This window comes from Lissotriton vulgaris, chromosome 2_1, assembly GCF_964263255.1.
Source record: "Lissotriton vulgaris chromosome 2_1, aLisVul1.2, whole genome shotgun sequence".
In the NCBI taxonomy this organism is placed as follows: Eukaryota; Metazoa; Chordata; class Amphibia; order Caudata; family Salamandridae; genus Lissotriton; species Lissotriton vulgaris.
In genome coordinates, this window is record NC_141687.1 from 638,243,401 (window position 1) to 638,266,266 (window position 22,866).

Genomic DNA, 22,866 nt, shown 5'->3' on the forward strand with positions numbered 1-22,866 from the left:
CCTCCTGAAGACATGCTTATCAGATTAATGCAGGCATGCATACCTGCTCATAATGTGTCAGCCTAAACTAACATAAAGTATGCTTAAACAAGATAGGCGCAGGACTATTAAATGGAAGTCAGACAGAGCCATGAAACTCCACCACCTCAAATCAATTAAGAAAGACTCCAATTATCTTCCATCTAAAACTACCACACACCACTATTAAGGAAATTCTACACAATTGCCGATCAGCAAAACACACTAATATATTACTTCTGATGCTATCACTGACTTCATGTTGACTTCCTATCAATGAATACTAGCTAAATGTATATTCTTAACTCAATCCTGATATTTTGGTTACCTAGCCAATCCATCATAGCATAATGTGTATTTGCACAGTGCATGTTCACCCATACCTTGGGTCTCTTGGCACTCAAATAACACATGTTTATTGTTTATCATCGGAGAAGAGACTAAGGGCAGTTGTAGGTGGCCCAATACCGGTCGGTAACGGCCGAAATTACTGAATTTCAGCCGTTACCGACCGGTATTGGGCATTTGGGATGTAGGTGGCCTATATTGCAATTTGAGTAATTTACCGATTCGGTATTTTTAAATTACTGATTCCTTAAAATACCGATTCGGTAAATTACCGAATTTGCAATGTAGGGAGCAGTCAAATGAGTGCTTTTCCCATTTTATGATTCCTTATTTACCACCAACTATAAGTTTGTGGTAAATAAGGAATACCTTTGAAAATGCAAATCTGTGCATTTTCAACTGTGCCATGTGGCAGACATACATGCCCTTATGGCATGTATGTGTGCCACATCTGCACAAAAGTACGATTCAGGGGAGCAACGGGGTGTCAAAGTGACACCCTGGCACCCTTGAATGTTTCCCCCATTTTACTGAATCTGTATTTACTGATTCGGTAATTGCCATTCATTCCTATAGGCCTCCAGTCCTGCGCCTATCTTGTTTAAGCCCATAGGAATGAATGGCAATTGCCGAATCGCGAATCTTACCGATTCGGTAATTTTTACCGAAAATTTATCTACATCCCATTTACCTATTCTTAAATCCGATTCGGTAAAATTCGGTATTTAGGAATAGGTAAATTGGGATTACCTACATCTGGCCCTAAATCCCAGGATGAAAATAGCTTTCACTGATAGAAGTACACATTCGTGCAAAACAAAAGTAACATGTTTAACTGTTAATTCTCTGACACACTAGCAGCTGCATGAAACTAATTTCTTACTCAAACTCTATACCTTCACATTAAGTATCCTCCTCCGAGTCCAACAAATACTTTACTGCCACCAAGAAGTGCTGTACAACAAAACATCAATGGAGTTAAGTTCATCCTTCAAAGAGGGCAAGCAAAAAAGATGTTAATTCCAGGTATATTACCAATATCTTTTTCAGCAGCTTGACCTTGAGCAAAACTCAGTTTTCCACACATACCAATGTAAAAGTCCTCAATGTATTTAAACCGGACCAAATCAAAATAAGTTGTCACACATCACTATAAGTGAAGTGGTCTGCCCACTGCTAGTCCCAGTGCACACTTCCATGTTCACAGGTACTCATACAACTGAAATTGCTCAAGATCGTTTTAAAAAGCTCACTTTACCATGTCACTGAACAAAGTTTGAAATAATTTCCTACTCAATAAAGTGCCATTGACAAGAGAGCACCTCAGAAAAAACTCAAAAACAAAACCGTCTTTTGCTATGGACAATCTCTGGTTCTCTATAGAACATTTTTCTCAAGATAAAGGAACTCTATAAACTGGAAAACAATGGAGATCAAATAAAACCACATCTAAGCTCTTCAATCTAACGGCTGCAAGGAAAGAAAAGACAATTGACACGTTCCTCTCTAAGGATTATTTTCAGCAAACCAAAATTCAGACCTCTCACAACAGGCCTAAAGAACTATTGCAAGTTATCACATCAATTCAAAGTGACCCTCTCCATCACCATCCTGGTACAAATAAAAAGAAAGTGTTGCCTTCTTAACACTCATCAGGTGATACATTTCCATTGATTTTAACTTGAAAGAGGATAATAGACTATCTCCAATCTCCAACCCTAGATTAGGCTCCTGGGAATTTCAGAGAAATTCCTCACCAAAGTTGTAAAGTGCAGAAAAAACATATTTTATTTCAATTGTATCATTTCGGCCTACTCATCAACTCATACTTAAAAATTGTAAGTTCACCAACTAACCAACATTGATCCATTCACACCACCTCTAAAGAAACTTGATGCTGGCCCAACTAAATCACCAACTTCAAACTATCTGGGGAGGCGTAAGTAATTAGGAAATGTGTGGCTGAACAAATCAGCGCATTCACTGAGCACAATTCTCACCATATCACTCACTCATGCAATGCTGTTGCAAGGAATCCATAGCTATTAACATTCTCAATGACATATCCACCATCCCAAACAATGTGGACACATGACGTCTTAACTTTTTCTGCAGCCTTAGAGCATCAAAACTCAAATACATCCTTGAACACTATCTTGAATTTGAAGACATGGTACTTACTTGGTGTAGTTATTTTCTACCCTTCACAAAAAGGAGCTACAGAGGGAATTAATGCAGGTTGCCCTCAACTCAACTTTTTTCTTCACAAAAAACCTGCTCTATATCTCAGGATACAAACAAAGGGCATTTCCCACACCTCCTATTGGTGATAATACTTCAGGTACTAGCTAAACAATGCTGTACAGTTGGGGTGCTCCTATCCTTCTTTAAAAAGTCTTTGTGTAACTATCTTCCACAATCAATATCCTGTGCGTATTTCTCACTTCACACAAATTCTCTAGCCCACCAACAAAAAAGTGTGCAAAAGGTGAGGAGGCACCTCACGGAAAGACCCTCCAGGGAGCTACTGATAGGTTCTTATCAGTGTGCTCCACTTATCACCATTGGCCACCTCCACACCATATAAATTATATACTATATAAGAAAAATTGTGCGCAACCTAATTGAAACAACTTTTTTGTGAAAAACCTGACTGACTCCCTGTGAGGTGGCGGCCCCGCGGGCCTCCCAGGACGGCTGTTCTACCCCGCACCTACCTCGGTCTCTTCCACTACCAGGACTACAAAAGCGCACACCATATCCTATGGCAAAGACAGAGCTCGGCAATCCGGCCATAACCCACGAGGCTCCGCCCTTCTCTCTTCCCCAGGGACCAACCAGAACCAAGAGCCCGGAGGAAGTATATCCCTCCGACCCCGGAAGTCCCGCCTTAGCGGCAGAGTCAGCACAGGATAAAAGCGGGATCCGAGCAGAACACCCTGTCGGAGTTTTGTGGCAGGAGATTCGGACTGGAGCTGAAGGAGAGAAGACGTGTGACGGAGACGTGTGGACCGAAGAGTGGTGGAGCCCACAGGTGGTGGCTGAAGAGCGGCTGTAACTCACTTGGAGAGTTACGGCGGACCGGGTGAGTGTCTTAAGCCTTCCTTACCCCTACTCAATAGGAGTCCTAGTAACGCCCTGTAAATACACCCTTCTCTTTAGCATCACATACCCCACAATGTAGCATATTTGTACAGCACTTGCACTGTTTGAAGTGACCCCGTGTCCCCGTTCCCACACACCTCTTCCCGACACCCTTTCTATAAACCCCCTTGTGTTCCGACCTCCCTACACCCTCCTTTCCTCACGATATCCTTTCTCTTCCCGCCCCCTCACGACCTGGGTGACGGTGTTCGATATAACATCTGATCAAGGATAAGACTAACGGTCCTTTGTTTCTTCTCTTACTGCCCTCCGTGGACCTCCCCTACACCGGAGCTGTCGGAGAATCCCAGACCCAGGACTACACCCAAGACCCGGAGCGGACTGCGAACCCGGAACCCTTCTTACCTTCCTTTTTGTTGTGACATTGATTCTGCCTCCTTGTGTAAATAAACCTACAGAGTAGCACACTACATACGGCCTCCTCGCCTGCTTTTCCGGCCCGCAGATCGCCCACCCTTACATCTGGTGTCAGAAGTGGGATCTGCCGGAGGCATGCAGGCCGTGGTGAAACAGATGGCGGAATCCCAGGAGCTATTCGGGAAGCTTATGGAACAATTTCTCAAGACCGCTGAGACCGACAGGGGACAGCTCCATGACGTCCTTAAGGGTCAGGGGGTGGCCCATGAACAAACAATGGAGAAGCTAACTACCGCCCTGGGACAACCTAGACCGGTCTCCTCTTTCCCGTCAGTCGTTTTCCAGAAGTATGTCCCGGGAGAGGACCCGGACTACTTCTTCACCAACTTTGAAAGGCTAGCCCAAGCGGCCAACTGGCCTGCGGATCGATGGGGTCAATACCTAGGTCCCCTCTTGACCGGCGACTTACAAGCGGCCTACCAGCAGGCCAACATCCAAGGCACCACCCCGTATGCAGATATCAAACGGTGTATATTGGAACGTTTGGGCATCGATGATGACACCTACAAGGTTCAACTGCGACAAGCAAAGGAGAAACCTCAGGAGAATCCGAGAGCCCTCTCCTTTCGGATCAAGGATCTCGCCAACCGATGGCTCCGACCTGAGACATCCACCAAAGACAATATCCTTGAAAAAATATATCTCGAACAATTTCTGAACTCCTTGCACCCGGCCACCCAGCGATGGGTAAGGCAACACTCTAGACTCACTCTTGAAACCGCCATAGAGATAGCCTCTGCCTATAGCCGGGCTCAAGAGCTCCAACGGGGAAAGGAAGAACATTCACACAAGTATTCCCACAGTATGGTCTCACGTCCCCCTCGTCCCCAACCAGCACGAAGACCGGAACCTCCACCTCTTCTGCCCTCACCGGTCCTGTTCCGACCCCCCAACCCCGGTCCCCAGTGTTACTCATGTGGTGGGTTTGGGCACATCGCACGGATGTGCCCGCAGAAGGAGGAGCCAATGGAGATCGGCCTGGTACGGAACTACCTGTGTCACCCTCCTGGGGCCGCTCCCCCGCCGTTTCACTGTCAGGTTTCTGTGGATGGACGACGATTGATGGCCCTGGCTGACACTGGGTGCCGTCAGAGTGTAGTAAGACCCCAAGATCTGGCCCATCCTGTCCAACACCCTACGGGAGTAGTGGCCATCCAATGTGTCCATGGGGACACCAAGCACTACCCTACCACTCAAGTACGGATCCATCATCAGAAGGATCCAGGAACCAACCTCACCGTAGGCCTCGTACCTGCTCTCCCTGAACAAGCCATCCTGGGGAGTGACTATCCGGGATTACCCACACTACTTCAGGAGACCTCGGATTCTCTGACCCAATGGTGGAAGGATGCTCCTTATCAGGGACAGTCTACCCCGGAGTCTACACCCAAACCACATAAACCCAAAAGCCAGAGGAGAAAAGAAAAGAAAGAGTATGTCAGCGCCTATCCCGTGTTAACCGAAGACCGTCCCTGGCAGACCGATAGAGAATTCAGGGCGGCACAACAGGAGGATCCCCTCCTGCAGGAAGCCTGGGGAAAGGCCCTTGACCACGAAGATCCCTTGCAAGTAGGTCCTTACTTTTTCAAGAGAAACGGGTTGCTGTACCGGGGAGGGGGGACACAACAGAACGCCCAGTTGCTCATCCCAGGTCCCTTCCAGCACAAAGTCCTCTTCCTTGCTCATAGCCACCTTTTAGGGGGTCACTTTGGGGATGAGAAAACCAGTCAAGCAGTCCTGGAGAAATTCTATTGGCCGGGGGTACACCAAATGATCAAAACCTACTGTAGGGAGTGCGTGGTCTGTCAGAAGAACAGCCGTTACCGACCACCACGAGTCCCTTTACAACCCCTACCCCTCATAGACGTCCCGTTCAGTAGGATAGGAATGGATATCATAGGCCCCCTCCTACCTTCCCGCAGCGGGTGTCGCTATGCGTTAGTCATAGTCGACTACGCCACCCGCTTCCCGGAAGCCATACCCCTGCGCCAACCCACTACCCAGGCGATAGCAAAAGCCCTGATCACCCTGTTCTCTCGCGTAGGCTTTCCCAGAGAGATCTTGACTGATCAAGGTACACCTTTCGTGTCAGCCCTTATGAAGCGGGTCTGTGCTGAGCTGGGGATTAAGCAAATCCGTACCTCTGCCTACCATCCGCAAACGGATGGTTTGGTCGAACGGTACAACGCCACCCTCAAACAAACTCTTAAGAAGCTTTTGGGTCTGGAAGCAAAAAGGTGGGAGGATATGTTGCCACTGGCTCTGTTCGCCATACGCTGTAAAACGCAGAGCAGCACCGGCTATTCCCCTTATGAGCTGCTGTATGGCCGGCCTCCCCGCACCCTGTTAGACATGGCACAGGAGGCCTGGGAAGCAGAGCCGGATCGCACTCGGCCGCTTCCAGAATACTTGGATAACCCCAAAACACATCTAGCCATGATACGGGACATAGTCCGACAGAACCTCGAAAATGCCCAAACCAGCCAGAAGAAACAATATGACAAAGGCACCCGTCCCAGAGTATTTGCTGTTAACGATTTGGTCCTTCTTATGATGCCCTCGTCCGACCAGAAACTCCTAGGTCGTTGGCAGAGCCCTTACACCATTCTACAGCAGGTCACGCCGGTTACCTATGAGGTGGAACTGGATGCAACACGCGGTGTCTCCCAGATATTCCATGTGAATCTGCTTAAAAAATGGGAAGGACCCCGGCCGGTGTTAACAGGAACCAGCCCAACCCTGACCTTTCCTTTTGACCCTTGTGTAGACCCTGAACTGCCTCCTGCTCTAGTCCAGGAACTCCGCAAAGCCCTAGGACCCCTTCATAGAGTCTTCTCCTCTTCCCCAGGTCGAACCAGTATCACTGAGCATGCCATCGAAACTGAGCCAGGAAAGGTGGTCCGGCTACGACCCTATAGAGTACCCGAGGCCCGTCGGGCGGTCATAAGGCAGGAGATAGAAGACATGCAAAGGATGGGAATCATAGAACCCTCAGTAAGCAACTGGAATTCCCCTATAGTCCTTGTCCCAAAACCCGACGGGTCGGTCCGCCTCTGTATCGACTTTCGGGAGGTCAACAAAATATCCTCATTCGATACCTATCCCTTGCCCAGGGTGGACGAAATGATAGAGAGGATAGGGAAGGCGAAGTATATTTCCACCCTGGACCTCTGTAAGGGGTATTGGCAAATACCCCTCAGGGAACAAGACAAGAAAAAGACAGCTTTCTCCACCCCTGAGGGGTTATACCAGTTCCTAGTCATGCCCTTTGGTCTTCACGGGGCGCCTGCCACCTTTCAGCGTGCAATGAACCATGTTTTGAGACCCCATGCACAGTACGCAGGCGCCTATCTAGACGACATCGTCATATTCAGCGACAATTGGCCACAACATGTGAAACATCTATGTAGCGTTGTCACTTCCCTGGGTTCTTTTGGTTTCGCCATAAATCCCGCCAAAACCACTCTAGCGGCAAAGACTGTCAAATACCTGGGGTATCTTCTGGGGGAGGGGCTAATAAGACCTCAGGAAAGCAAAACCGTGGCTATCAGTTCCCTATCCTTTCCACAAACAAAGAAAGACCTTCGAGCCTTTTTAGGGCTTCTCGGGTATTATCGGCGGTTCGTGCCCAACTTCTCCCAGAGAGCCGCCGCCCTGACGGATCTTCTCAAGAAGACTAACCGTTCTGATGAGCTGTTACGAAACCCCTCTCCCGAAGCCTGGCACGCATTTGTTGATCTAAAAGAAGCCTTGACCTCGAGCCCTGTTTTGATACCCCCTGACTACTCCTTGCCCTTTATCCTGCAGACCGATGCTTCCGAACATGGGCTGGGGGCGGTGCTGTCACAAAAAGATCCCCTAGGTAACGAAAGGCCCATTCTCTATGTTAGTCGTAAACTGTTTCCCAGGGAAAAACACTACGCAGTGGTGGAAAAAGAAGCCCTGGCCATAAAGTGGGCGATTGACAGCCTAAGGTACTACTTGGAGGGCCGAGACTTTATCCTCTATACTGACCACGCTCCCTTGGAGTGGATGGCCCGGAACAAAGGCCAGAACGACCGGGTCCTCCGCTGGTTTCTTTCCCTTCAGCCCTTCCACTTCAAAACTCTACACAGAAAAGGGGCAGATCAGGGCAATGCCGATTATCTGTCACGCTACCCTCATACTCCATCCAGTACAAGAAGGACAGCTAGGGGAAGGGTATGTGAGGTGGCGGCCCCGCGGGCCTCCCAGGACGGCTGTTCTACCCCGCACCTACCTCGGTTTCTTCCACTACCGGGATACAAAAGCGCACACCATATCCTATGGCAAAGACAGAGCTCGGCAATCCGGCCATAACCCACGAGGCTCCGCCCTTCTCTCTTCCCCAGGGACCAACCAGAACCAAGAGCCCGGAGGAAGTATATCCCTCCGACCCCGGAAGTCCCGCCTTAGCGGCAGAGTCAGCACAGGATAAAAGCGGGATCCGAGCAGAACACCCTGTCGGAGTTTTGTGGCAGGAGATTCGGACTGGAGCTGAAGAAGGAGAGAAGACGTGTGACGGAGACGTGTGGACCGAAGAGTGGTGGAGCCCACAGGAGGTGGCTGAAGAGCGGCCATTACTCACTTGGAGAGTTACGGCGGACCGGGTGAGTGTCTTAAGCCTTCCTTACCCCTACTCAATAGGAGTCCTAGTAACGCCCTGTAAATACACCCTTCTCTTTAGCATCACGTACCCCACACTGTAGCATATTTGTACAGCACTTGCACTGTTTGAAGTGACCCCGTGTCCCCGTTCCCACACACCCCTTCCCGACACCCTTTCTATAAACCCCCTTGTGTTCCGACCTCCCTACACCCTTCTTTCCTCACGATATCCTTTCTCTTCCCGCCCCTCACGACCCGGGTGACGGTGTTCGATATAACATCTGATCAAGGATAAGACTAACGGTCCTTTGTTTCTTCTCTTACTGCCCTCCGTGGACCTCCCCTACACCAGAGCTGTCGGAGAATCCCAGACCCAGGACTACACCCAAGACCTGGAGCGGACTGCGAACCCGGAACCCTTCTTACCTTCCTTTTTGTTGTGACATTGATTCTGCCTCCTTGTGTAAATAAACCTACAGAATAGCACACTACATACGGCCTCCTCGCCTGCTTTTCCGGCCCGCAGATCGCCCACCCTTACACTCCCTAATGTGGGAGTGTTGAAAAAAAATGTTCTAGCTCCTACTCTATAATAACCAGCTACTCAACTACTGCCACTATTTCCATTTTTATTCTCTGCTGTGTGTTTGCTCACATTAAAAACAAGACCTACTGTGTTGCTTCATCATTGTTGTAAAAGAAGCCAACATGTTTCATTGCCTGTTGATACTTTCCGGCAATTTCTTCAGGACTAAGGGTCAGTCCTCGCCACACTGTCAATTACAGTACTATTCCTTTGGAAGATAGACACAAACAATACCAAACAAAACACTGAGTTACACACATACACGTAGCTCTCCATACCAAAAAATATTTTTGGATGTTACTGCTCATTGAGACAAAGCCACAAAGATAATTACCAGGTGGTCGCCCACTTATGGCTTACCAGCAGCCACCTTCTAAGGATAAAGTGTACTTGTCCACAGTACCCGGGTTTCTCAATCACGGTTGCTCTCCGTCAACCGATAAGGAAAATACCTCCAATGTGTGTATATCTCTTTCAAGCCCATTTCCACTCGTTAATTTTTTAAGGTATGGACAGCTTTTAAACAACACATCTTTGGCATTTAAACAGGGACGCGCTGTCTGCCTTATTCCAGCGCGCCCCCTTCCTCAACACTTTTTGAACTCCCCCACTGAAACAATGTCACATGTCTCTTGCCTTCATTTTTTCTTCGACAATGATCAATACCATAGTATTGGTCAAGGCTTAGGGCATCGGACCAATTTCACGTATTCCTTCGTGTTGCCATCTGTTACTGTTCACACACCTCCGGCTTACCGGATAGACTGCAGTATTCGGCTTCCTTGCTCCCCGCTCGTTCCCAATATGTTTTCTCTGCGTATTTAAACGCCCAAATGCGGGCGTCTCGACACACCCTGCTACTTCCGGTGCGCACTTATAACAAAGCGTTCACTTTCAGCGCCATCTTGGAATGGTGTGTTGTAACGTTATGATGACTTTTAAACAGTAACAATCTTATCTACAGGTTCAGAAATACAATTTGGAACATGGGGGCCTTCGTAGTGGGCAACCAAATTTCTACAGAGACAAAATTCCAATATTAAGAAGATTTTTAAATGAAAGATAGAAAATATATGTATTTTCTATTCCCAGCAATGGTGATTCAATCTTAATATGCCAAATATTGCAGGCCCATCTGGTATGCTGGGCAAACTAAAAACATACAGCAGGGCTTGATATTCAATGCATAATGTACAGAGATTTCTCCCTCATCAGTGCATCCTAATTTCAGACCGATTACCCAGAGATGGTTCATCAGATCTTCATACAATGTCAATTGGACATGACATATATTTCTCCGAAGAAAATTTTTATTCTAAAATTACGGGTTGTTAGATATTTTAGAATGAATAAGTTGACACCACCCTTGCGGATGCCTATCTAATTCAGTGCTACTGTAATGTTATGTGTGAATTCTAGCACCTAGGTATGTGCTATGACCTAGTTACACTCAATAATATCATTAAGGCCCTGTTGGTCCGCCCGCTCCTGATAAATCCATCGGGCCTCTTTTGTGGCCAGTCTGTTCTCAATGCTGAGTGTGGCTCCCCACACCTTTTCTAACACTGTCCACTTGATGTCCCTGTAATGATGTTTCAATTCATGATAGGCTCTTCAATCAGTAAAATCCTAAAACTATGTCACTAACATTAAGACTTCTACCTTGTGGCAAAAGCAATGCAAATCTATCATGTTAACTATGAGAATGCCACCCTTATAGGACTGGTGAAAGCCCACCTAGAACTACTCCGAGCAACTCCAGATATTTGCCTTGGAAAAAAAAGATTTACCTACAAAATTTCGTTTCTTCGAAAACTATATTTGTTCCTCCCTGTGGCGATAAATTAATTCAAGTTAGAATGCATCATATTTAAATCTCCTAGACTTTAATAAAAGTAATATATCTGTTCCTCCATGTAAATTTTAGGATGAAAAGACTCCAACTGAAGACTATTCAGGCATAATGCAGCAGCAGTGCAATCAATCTAAAGAGCAGCACCCCCAGTCAGAGGAACTCTGCCAGAACTAAGATACACTGAGAAACATGTCACTTTTTGTATTATATTTTGACCAGTAGCTCATTTTCCTCATTCCATCGATCATTCAACTCCACTAACTTAGCCACTCATTCCACATTTCATCCTTTCTCTCCCATGCTTCCTTACCCCACACCCAACGTCCACTGTCCATCCTACAATGAATGATCCACTCTATCCTGTCTTTAATCTATTCTTTGCCCTCATCTAGCACTCTCTATTCTACTCATTCCTTTTATGGGGTATCTCTCCCACCACTTTGTTTTGCCTTCTCTGAGTCAGCTTCCTGCTGTTTAGTTATAAGGTTTTTCCATTTCTCAATATTTTCTATAGACCGTGTGCTGACACTTTCTTTGTGAAGCAAGGCTTAATAAAAATGTAAAATAAACAACAAATACATTTTTAAAACTCTGTGTGCATAACAAGGGTTTCTGAAAAGATAAAAAGATCAGTAAAGTGAGAACCTGAAAACATGTACATTACAGTGACTCACCTGTTCATTTTTTAAGTGGTCAAGATGCATTACAGGTGTCTGGGCAAATTTTTTTTTAGTCATCCAGAATTCAAAAGGGACTTCATGAAACATTTGGTTCTTCTCTCTCACACTCAACTCTTTTTTTGGAAGTGGTGGATCAATATATACCATCTTAACTGGTTCGGCTCCTACGGAATGTAAAGGTTAGATAAGGAGTAGGTGAAACTTAATTACATTTCAAATTAGAAACTAATAATGAGGTGACAGCAAAACATTCACAGTTTAAAAACCTGACTTTATTGTCTGAACTGTTTGTGGAGTCATCAAAAAAGTATCTGCGGATGGCATTGTACCACGTGCGCCCGATAACATCCAAAAGAATGCTGTGCTGGACAGTTAAGTTGGCCAAACTAAACCTCATAATGTTATTCTACAACGTTCTCTGCCTTTATCCAGAACAGAGACGGGCTGTACAAGGTGATTAACATGCATTCCTAATAAAAAACCTAAGGATCGCCACAGGACACTACGGAGGTGGTTGAGGTGTGACTGCCAATTTTTAATAAGTGGAATCTCTTTGAAAGGAAGAAGTTGAACAGGTGTAGCACTGTGCCCCTGATTCTCATCAGATGTTCCAGGATCCACAGTAGACTCCCATGGTCAACCATGTTGAATGTCATGAAATCTAAACACTGCCAGGATGCAACCGTCACTCCAGTATACATCACCCAAGATTTTTAGCTTAGCTGTTTGAATGCTACAGCCCACATAGAAACCTGAAAGGTAACAAGGTAGGTTTCTCTTTTTTATGCGAGCAGTTAAAAAGACACACATTCCTCAAAGTCTGTGCCTAGCCATGAAGGTTGTAATGTGGCACGTTTTAGAGAGTTCCAGGATATCACCTGAGAGAGAGGGGTCTTTATTATTTCATTATAACTTAGCAATGTTGAACACTCTACTGAAGACAATGGAGTGGCTCAGACTTATTATGGCTGGTATAAGCCCAGAGCTCCAACATTCCAATGCCTGTCTTCACGTTTCTCCCTTTTAAATTAAGGACATTCTGCCCTTAATGGGTGGAATGTTTTAATAGCCTTATGTTCCTCTGCCTCGAGCTAGACCTGTTGTTAAAGGCCCTCTGGTTCAGGACCTTTAACAACCCGTTTAGCCCTTAGCAGAGGGCTATAAGTATATTCCATTTCACAGCAAAGATGGCAAAGTTTTCTTTGATGAGGCTTGAGGTCCCAAACTATCTTAGTGAGCCCCTCTAGGTATAAAGATTCCAAGTAGGACTACTGTATAGACAATTTGGGATAGAATTGCTCTTGGAAATGGGTCACAGGAGATTGGAGTCTTTGATTGTGCAAATGTTTCCACTGAATTTGGTAGGAACATTGGTTCCTTTGACCCTGAGAGTGAATGGCACTGCTTTTGACGTAGGAGCGAGTGTGGAGCGTATGAAGAGAAATATATCCCCTGATAGTTTTTTCTCCACTTGCTCACGAAAGAATTTAGTTTTGCTGCCACAATGGCTTGTTTTTATTTTTTCCAAAGTGATTTTAGTTTCATTTGAAGGATGGGAGCTTTTGTCGCTCTCCAAGCTTTTTCTGTCATGTGAATTACTCCCCTTTGCAATTCAGTTAATCTGAGAACCCAGGTTGGTTCGATTTCTTACATAGGTGTTCTCATTTGACTGGAGCAAGTAAGTAGAATGTTGCCGTATTTATCTCAATGTATTTGGCGAGTATGTTCTTGGCATTAGTTAAGGGAGTGCAAGACAACAATTTAAGAATAAAATGCTCTTCAAGTGCTACAATACATATAGGTTTTTAACCCCTCTCGTGCTCATGACGAGCTCAGCTCAACGTGTCGTCCGCAAACAACAAAGTTGGTATCTTTCCCCCCCCCCCCTGGGTGAGTGAGTCTGCCAACACCTCCAGGAGGAAGCCCACTACTCCGTTCACATATAGGGAGAACAGGGTTGGTTCCAGAACGCATCCCTGTCTTACTCTCTTGACAGGGATGCGCTCTGTAAGTTGACCCTGCTCTCCCCACCTAACCTGGGCAAAGTTTCCCTTGTGCAGCCGGACTAATAAGTTAAGGACCTTGTCTTTATGACCACCCTATTTGCAAGAAATACTGTGTATGGTTCTACCAGTAACAACACCTGGATTTCACAAACTCTACTCAACCTGGATTGCAACATGATTTTCTAGTGGTCAGGGGTGAGACTTTTCACCACTTTCCTCCTCCTCATTAGACCAAGCAATACATTTGTCACTTCCGGGGTGGCAAATTTTGATTGCCTTGGTCCGGCTGCACCAGGGAGCCTCTCCCGAGCCTCTCTTCTTTGGCGGGATATTTCGTAGCGCACTTTAGTACTTTGGGGGCATGTTCCCTTTGACATGTAATAAGAGTAATTACATGTTCGAAGTGGCAAATTTTCTCAAGCACATGTACTGGCAGGCAACAATTTTACATCCTCTTGTTAGGGCTCCTAGGAGTGCTTACGTGTCCATGCACACCTAGTGTATTTGTATTAGAAGAGATTGGAATTGTTCATACAGCTTTTGTTGCACTCCCCAACTTGCCGTCCAGTTTGTGCATCTCCTGCATACTTTTTTTGCAGTGGTGGCTTGGGGGCCTGGAGTGCAACTTGTCTACGGCACCTTGACTCCCAAATCGCTGTAGTCAGGTCTGTCTCACACGGGGACATGCCAAGATTGGATATGTCTCGTATAGCAGGCTTTATCCATGGCCCTCTTAGAGCTTTGCTGGGCAAAGAGGCCTAGTCAGTGATTTGGGGTCTCCCTCTTCTTCACGGTTTGCTAACACGAAAGTGTCATTCATAGTCTGTTTATTACACTCTTCTGTACCGAAAGGATGACTTGGCACACATGGAAGTTATAAGTTGGCAGCCATAGAGTGGGGGGCGGCTAGCGCTAGCTGGGCAATGGAAGTATGCGAATTGGTAGCTCCTTTGATCTGATGCTACGAGGAAGCATGGACTATGCCAGCAGAGGGGCTGGCAGTAGAAGTAGGACCTGTTCTCGCTTCCAGAAACGCACGGGTGCGTTCCAACTTATTATGGTATTGTCATGTATTCCAACTTGCGTTGTCGGTATACTTTTGGTCTGCCTGGGCACATATTGCATCCCCTGTGCAATATTGGAATGGGTCCCTCTGTACAGGATCTGGGGCGCTTGTAAGGGGCTCAGAATCGGGGATTCGAGGTAGCAAATTGGTTACCGGTATAGGCTGTCTGGGGCTGATTTCATAGTTTTGTTCTTTCTTTCAGTAATGCCAGTTTCATTCCATACAGTTGTTATCTCCGCAGGGCAGGCTGGTCTGTCAAGGCTTCGAGCGGATGCAGGGGAAGAACACACTGGGGCCAGGGCGTGGGCTCTGGGCCAGCACGCCCAAGCCTGGAGTTTTTCATCCTGCCATTTTCAGGATTACCGGACCAAGTACACAGGCCTCTGATAAGGTCAGGTGTGTACGGAATATAGGACTGCTAGGGCAGTCTCCGGTCCTAGGGCCTACTTGCTGTCCCTGGTTTTGTGCTCTTGTGGGCAAGGTGGCAACCAGGTTCAGAATGCTTGTAGGGGAGAAGCAATCTTATGCGGTACGGTTGTGCTAGTGTCATGACACTTCTTAGGGTTACACACTGCAGGGGAGAGGGCCTGCCCAGGTGGGCAAGGGCAGTGTGTCAAAGTTTAGGGTTCCTGTTGGGCGCCAATTTTGGCCCACGTATTACTTTCTCATAAGTTCATCACCAGTCTAATTTCCCCAGGGCCACTGGCGGGAAGCGGGATCCATTTTTACAGTTTGGGTTCCTGTTTTGACCCTCTTACTTCCTCCAGCCTGTCCCCTCCGGGACATCCCGGCTGGCTCCGCCCCGGGTCTAGCTGACCCTTTAAGACTCTTTCTTCTTTAGTTTTCTGGACAAAGGGTGGGTGCGTTTTGGCCATGTTGGCGATTGTTAGTGATTTTACGGGCGGCGCCCGGATGTGTACAGGCTACTTATGACAGTCTTAACGTTACACAATCTTGGGTTGGCACGTAATGGGTGACAACTGGCTAAGTCCTCTGGTAAGCTTCGCCAAGACAGTAACTTATTTCGGGTTTTTCTGGTACTAAACAAGGTCTCGCTTTGCAGTTTTTCACTCACCAGGAAGGGAAGTATAGTGGTCTAATAACTGTTCTCCTAGTGGCTCCACCAGGTCATACAGGCGAGTGCCAGTGAAAGGAGGATCAATAACACACAGGATATCATGAGAAGACACAGCACTCATTGTGAGAAAGGCGTTGTCTATGTCTTACTGGTCTTCTCCCATGTCAGATTAGTTTGCACCTAGACAGTGGGTGTTCCAGCATATATATTAAGTTAGGTTAGCAGGCATGCACCAAGAGATGGTTCCGCTAGATCATCCTAGAGAGTCGCCAAGTCCCGCCCCTTTTGACAGGTTTTGGCACATGCGACCAACGGTCTTGTTTGGTTGGGGTGCATTTGTTGAGAGGAGCATGGGGGGAGAGCTTAGTTTGGCACATATTGATGGAAGTAGGCTTGTCTGGCATCGCACTGCTCTCTTATCAGGCATGTATTCAGTCATTGACCCCCCTTCAGGTTTCACTGTCATCTAAAGGGGGGGGGAGGGGGGTTGGCCTCCGACAGGCCTTACCAGGTCAGGGGTAGCCAATCCCGAACTAGACCTTGTGGTGGTGTTAGTGTTCGAATATCAGTCTGGGGTTTCTGGGCCAGTTTTCCCTCGCCTGCCTTGCGGGGGGCAGCGGGCTCCAGGTGCCTTGAGGATCAGGCAAGGGTATTCTGGAATGAGGTGCGTGTCACTGTATTTTCACTTTCGCAGACGGGTTCCAGCGGATTCTCCTTATCCACCAATTAGGGAACCTTGTGATACACTATCTTTAATTGACACCACTCCGGTGTGTATATATAAGGGCTCAAGTGGTTAGCAGGGTTCAGGCTTCTGTGACCAGGCGCTTGTTCAGCAAGCAGCGTAGGTTGACATGTTGCAAAATTTTGCAGTGTAGCTTATCAGGACTCTATACTCTTAATCCCCCATTACTGTCTGTGACACCTAGTGTGTGCACCAAAGTTATTTTACCATGGTTTGCGCTGGTCATTGCAGTATTCCATGGCACTTGATAAGAACGACCACAATGAACTTACGGTGGGCTTTGCCACCAGTGGGGGACAGGTAAATTTCAGTGGTCAGACATGTCTCATTCCCTGTAGGCAAGGCGCTAGTCAGGGGAGGTGCTGGAGCCAATACGCAGGAAGTCCTGCGCTGTGTGTATTTCAGGGGGCAGAGGAGACAGGGCGTCATTAGACTTGGGAAACCTTACGCTAAGCGCAAGGGGCTTTGGGAGAATATTCTGGCACTCCAGCCCGAGTTACATTGGACCGATTCTGGCTGGTTAGGGGAGAGGCCCCAGAAATAACACGCTAGGAATAGTAGGAAGCATGCCGGCCTTGGTGGGGGGCCCTGGCTGCGACGGTCGCCACACCCAGGGCTGTGGCGGAGTTACAGGGCGATCCAGAGGCGGAAAGGTACCCGGGAGTACCCTCTTCAGGAGCACAAAGGATGCTGAGGCCTAATATCCCCCGGAAGTCTGTGCGGTGGACCCTGGGGGTGCGACGGCGCCCCACTATCCTACAGGCGGTTGGAAACCTGTACAACCTGGGGTCGCTTGAACGCTCAGCCCCTTGTTGGGGGGGCGAGTGAGCAAGAGGGTGGACCAATGGTTCACCGGAAATGGGAGGGGCTATCTCCTCACCACAACCGCTAAGCAACGATTGGCTAAGGCCACGTTGCAAATTAGCCCATCAGGTGGTAGGCTGTGAGGGGCGGCTTGCCTTTGGATCGTCTGTAAGATAACCCACCTTGTTGGCATATGTATATGCTAATAAACCTGCAGCTACTTTTCTCCAACAAAAAGTTGTCTTGTCTGATTATTTCTGCGACACGCATGTTGCTGCGAGCGGGCTGGTGAGTGGGCCGATATTGGCACTATGAGAGTGGCAGAAGGCCTGTCGATTTAGCAGGCCCAAGACCCGGCCAGAAAGCGAGGTGCGGAGCAGACACAGGCCAGAGGGGCACTGAGGGGATAGAAGACGTGGGTCCAGAGCAAGGAGGGATTAGTAAGGTCACTGGGCCCAACCCCGAGAGACTGCGGGTGCCCAAGAATTGAACGAGACCCCACAATAAAATAGGAGGGCGACCAGTTAAAAAACGGAGAGGACCAGAAATACAAAATGGATAATTATGCAGACCCAAATACCTCCCTGACAGTAAAGGGGTAAGTGGCGACAGAGCCCTCCCTCTAGTCAATAATGGCAGCAATAAAAGATGTGAAATGCACCCCAGAACCCAACTGAGACTATTGAAGTTAACTTGATCAGGGCGGACCTACAGACGCTCAGTGAGAAAGTCACAATGGCGGAGACTAAAATAGCTCAGCTTTAATCCACGACGAAACACCGCGAATCACAAGTACAATCCTTGACATAGCAGACCATGTCTATGGCAACAAAACTTGAAAACCAGGAAAGAAGGGCGAGAAGGAACAATATATCAGAGTGGTGGGGGTCCTAGAGAAAGCAGAGGGCCCCATCGTAGATCTTTTTTGGGAGAACTTTATATTGAACACCCTGAGGTCCAAACATCTGTCCAAATTCTTCTCGATTGGGAGGGCGCATCAGGCACTGGTGCCCCCACCCCAACCTGGGGCTACCCACACATGACAATTGCATGGGTTTTCAACTACTGTGACAGAAATGTAATCCTCCAGGCAGCCAGAGCGAGGGGAGAGATCCACTTTGAAAATACCCTGGTTCACTTCTTTCCTGACTTCATGCTCCAGGTCCAACGCCAACGGAGGAGCTTTGAGACAGTTAAAAGAGAACTCAGTGAGTGTGATATCAAATACATGATGCTCTTTCCAGCAAAGCCTCAGGTAATAGCGGAAGACAAGACATGGCATTTCTGGAGAAAGCCTGGGAATGGCTGGAGAGTTGGTGCACGGCAGGTCAGAGTGCTGGCAAGAGACTCATGTGCAGCAGCGGAGGACCAGAACGAGACGGAAGGGGAGTCTGCAGAGACATTGTGAGGAGATGTTGGTGGTTACATGAGCCGAAGGGTAGGCATGCCATGGAGGTAAGCACAACAGGGGCAGTGGGGTGGGCACAGAGTGGGTGTGGTGTGTTGGTCCGGGCTTGATTTGAACTGGAAGATACAAGGAGGTCAAACTGTAAGCAAAGACTCCTTATACACCTCAGACATTACAGACCTAAAGGTAACTTGGGGATGTCAGACTCATTATTTGCACATGGGTCGATACTATGTATCCCTACTCTATTGATTATCTCTGTGGTGCCCTCATATCATGTTTTGATTGTTATTGTTTGGGGGACAGATTTCTGCAGGTAGGGAAGTGGGGGAATGCTAGACCTCTCTAGCAGGGTTGAAAGGTGGGGGCAGGGGGTCACAATTGGGGAAAGTTGGGTAGTTAATGCAGTACCATGAGCAGAAGAGTAGGTGCTCAGCAAGGGTGCGGGGGAGCCACCATCTTACAGTGGAGATGCTAAGAAGGGAGAAAATTGTTCTCTGTCTACATAAGGTAGAACCGAAGGGGGGAAGAGGCTTTTGTTTTAGATATGCCTGAAACCTACGAGCAGTTGAAAAAAGTATGGACCTGGAATGTCAATGGAGGATATGACGAGAGTATGTTTTACCCCTGAAGATTGACCCATTGTATCTGAAGGACAATAAATTTAGGGCCTCATGAGAGAAAACCTGGAGTCTGTGAGCTTGTCGGTGACGCTCTGGGAGTCGTTCAAAATGGCAATCAGGATACACACCCAAGCTTAGATTGATGCAATCAAGAAGGAGAAAAGGCCACAGTGCCTCACTCTAGAGGGAGAGATCTCAGGCTGGAGGTCCGCATCGCCGCTGAGGGGGCGGTGTCTTTGGCATTGGGTCATTGGTTGAGACTGCGCCAGAGAGAGTACCGGGAGTTGATGGAGGATAGCGCCAGGGCACAGGCTCTGGTCACCCAACATCACCTACATGAGGTGGCTGACAAGGCTAGTAAATGGTTGTCGTTGCAGGATAGGAGAGAAGTGGGTGCTAGGTCGGTCCCAGAGATAGTCGATGGTGCAAGAGTGAGTCACATGACCAGCAGTGATTGCCGAGGCGTTTGCAGCTTATTACAAGGGGCTGTATACATCCACATCCGAGATGTCGGAGTCGGACTGTGTGGGTTTTTTAAGAGACATAACCTTACCACACTCGTCCACAGGCGATTTGGAAATGTTGGAGGGAGATCTAATGGTGGAGGAGAGAAGTATGGCGGACCGCACTACAGTCTGGGAAGGCGGTAGGTCGGAATAGCGAAATGGCATGCCGGTGGGATTCTGTATGTATGTTAGATAACACTTTGGAGCAACTCTTACATATGCTTCAGGGGGCCAGACCAAAAGGCGCCCTATCTAGGGACCAAAGAACAGCAGTGATAGCGGTAGGCTGCTAGCGGACTGGGGGTCAAATATACCAATTTCTCTACGTAATTTGAGGTTAAAGTCTTGGCTAAGGCCTTGTCCATACGATTGTGTACAATTTTTACCTCGCTCATTTATCTGAACTAGTCCAGATTTATGCCCCAGAGAGGGACTAGGATAAATCTATGGGGGTTGTTCGGGATCCTACAAGTCACTGAGTCCGATTTCACTGACCCGGCGACCCTCCTGTCCTTGAATGCCAGGACGGCGTTTGATAGTTTGGAATGGTGTTACCTCTAAGCGGTCTCGCCTCATTTGGGCTTAGGCCTAAATTCATCGGATGGGTTACATTTTTACATGAGCAACCGCTGACACGGATGCTGGTCAATGCCACGGTGTTTGGAGTGTTCCCTCTTCAGAAGGGGATGCGGCAGGGGTGCCTTTTATCCCCTATGTTATTTGCTTTGGCCCTGGAGCCCATGGCGGCATGGTTACGACAAGAACCCTTGATATGGGTTATCCAGGTGGGGGCAGAGTGAGAGGAGCGCATCTCCTTCTATGCGGTTGACATTCTACTCTACGTTACGAGACCGAGGCAGTCCCCTGACCGAATTTTGCAGCTCTTCCGCATATTTGGGGACCATTCAGGTTATCGCATAAACTGGGACAAATCCCTGTTATTCCCGCTGGTGGGAGGAACTACCAGCTTGACGTCTAGGTGCAAGGTTCCTGTGGTGATGGATGGTCTTTAATTTCCTGGGGGTTTACATGAAGAGGAGGGCTCTGCTTTCCTACAAGCAGAACCTGTCGGTCCAACTAGGCACATTGACTAGGGATGTCCAGCATTGGCTGTCACTGCGCTCTGATTGATGGGCTGTGCAACTCTATTTAAGATGATGACGCTGCTGCTGCTTTAAAACATTTTGTAAAGCACACCTTATCCCGTTCTGCTCGCCTTCTTTCGACATGTCTATGCCGAGATGCAGTCCCTGCTGTGGAGTGGGGATGCTTCTTGTATACCTCTGCACAAATTGCAGAGAGGAGCCTATGAGGGGTACTGGCAATCCCAATAGCAAGAAATATTATAGGGCCACTCAGCTGGTTACGGTGAATGGTTGGGTGCTTAGGGACTGGGCAGAACCGGCATACTGAGTGGTCTGAATGGCGATGGGAGCCAGGGATATCTCCCCTTATTGTACATCAGGAAAAAGGAAAGAGGTCTCCTTGTCCACACACAAATGGTGGTAAAGGCATGGCGAGCAGCAACGAAACATCTAGGCTGGGAGGGCAGATTAACGGAGATGACACCGCTCTGGGACAGTCATATGCTCTGCACTGTGGGGAAGCTGCAGGGGTTTTGATAAATGGAAACTGATTGGCCTCGAGAGATTGGGTGATGTGTGAAGGGGACAGGCTTTTATCACATTTGCCGTTGTGCGGCAGGAATATGACCTGGGGGTAGGAGAATGACTGCGATACTTGCAGCTGGGTCATGCAGTGCGGCGTCATATTTGTGAGGCGGAAGAACTAGTGGAGGTGTCCCTGCTGGAAGATCCGTTGTTGACGGACCCTCTGACGGAGAAGGCAATATCACTAATCTACAAAAAAGTAATGAACAACTCTCCGGACCAGCAGGGAACGCTGAGGGCGGCTTGGGAGAATAATCTCAGCCCACTAGAGGATAAAGACTGAGCAGAAGCTCTACAAGGCCTGAGAGAAGTGTCAATGCACTCCCACTTCTGGTTGATTCAGCTAAAACTCTTCCATCTAATATACTATTCTAGATTATTGCTACATAGTTTGGTACACATTGACAATACTTTGTACCGTTTCAACTATTGTAAGAGGATGGCTTAGTATATGGTGCACTCTACACTAATCCAGACAACCCTTATGGTGATTTTAAAGGTCTTCAAGAGAAAGCTCTCTAAGTGGTGACTGTGGAGAGCAGCCTTCAAGCTTAGTCCAGAAGGAGTATAAAGCAGCTTGTTTTACCACTACTAATCATACAGTGTAAGTTAAGTGAAAAAGAACCACACAGTGTGGTTATAACAATATGCATTTATTACAAACACTCACTAACTCATGGGATCCAGAGATATAATCGCAATACACACAATACTTCAACAGTAGAACAGGTAAGTAGCACAAATACACAGAGGTCTCCAGGGGGAGACCAACCCACATAGGACCCAGAAGACTTAGAAAAGCTGGGGACCCAAGGAAACACCCACAATAAGTACCCAGGTACCTAACGGAGGCCGTGTGCAGAGTGGAAACATGACCACTTACTCAATACAAGTCAATAGGGAAGTTGCGGTTGACGTTTTTAAGAAGCACCCTTCCCAGAGGACCCTGGAGAAACCCAGTGGAAGATGGAAGGTTGGAGAGCCACCCCAACCATGGATACCCCAGGAACAAGGATACCTACAACAATGGAGGACTTCAGTGAAGATGCCGCTGGCGAAGAAGATGAAAGAGTCAGGTGGAATCCAAGGGTGGATTCTTGAAGAGAAGTACTTGCAAGCAGAGGGGACAGAGTCTATGCCACTCTGGAGTGACCACGAGGCACGGAAGACCAATAACCACCGATGAACGAAGATGCAGGAGAGCTGAATGAGACCTTGTCGCTGCAGCTGTCAGGACCAGGCGATGCTTAAAGAAAACCAGGAGC

The 22,866-nt window shown here is 47.7% G+C and overlaps 1 protein-coding gene across 1 annotated transcript in view; it reads right to left on the reverse strand.

The window, feature by feature from the left end:
* ICE2 (interactor of little elongation complex ELL subunit 2) overlaps positions 1 to 22,866 on the reverse strand; it is an 823,034-nt gene that overhangs the window by 381,914 nt on the left and 418,254 nt on the right. The window contains exon 8 of the mRNA XM_086955805.1: positions 11,690 to 11,859. Within this exon, the coding sequence (XP_086811931.1) occupies positions 11,690 to 11,859 (170 nt within the window). The remainder of the gene's footprint in view (positions 1 to 11,689; positions 11,860 to 22,866) is intronic.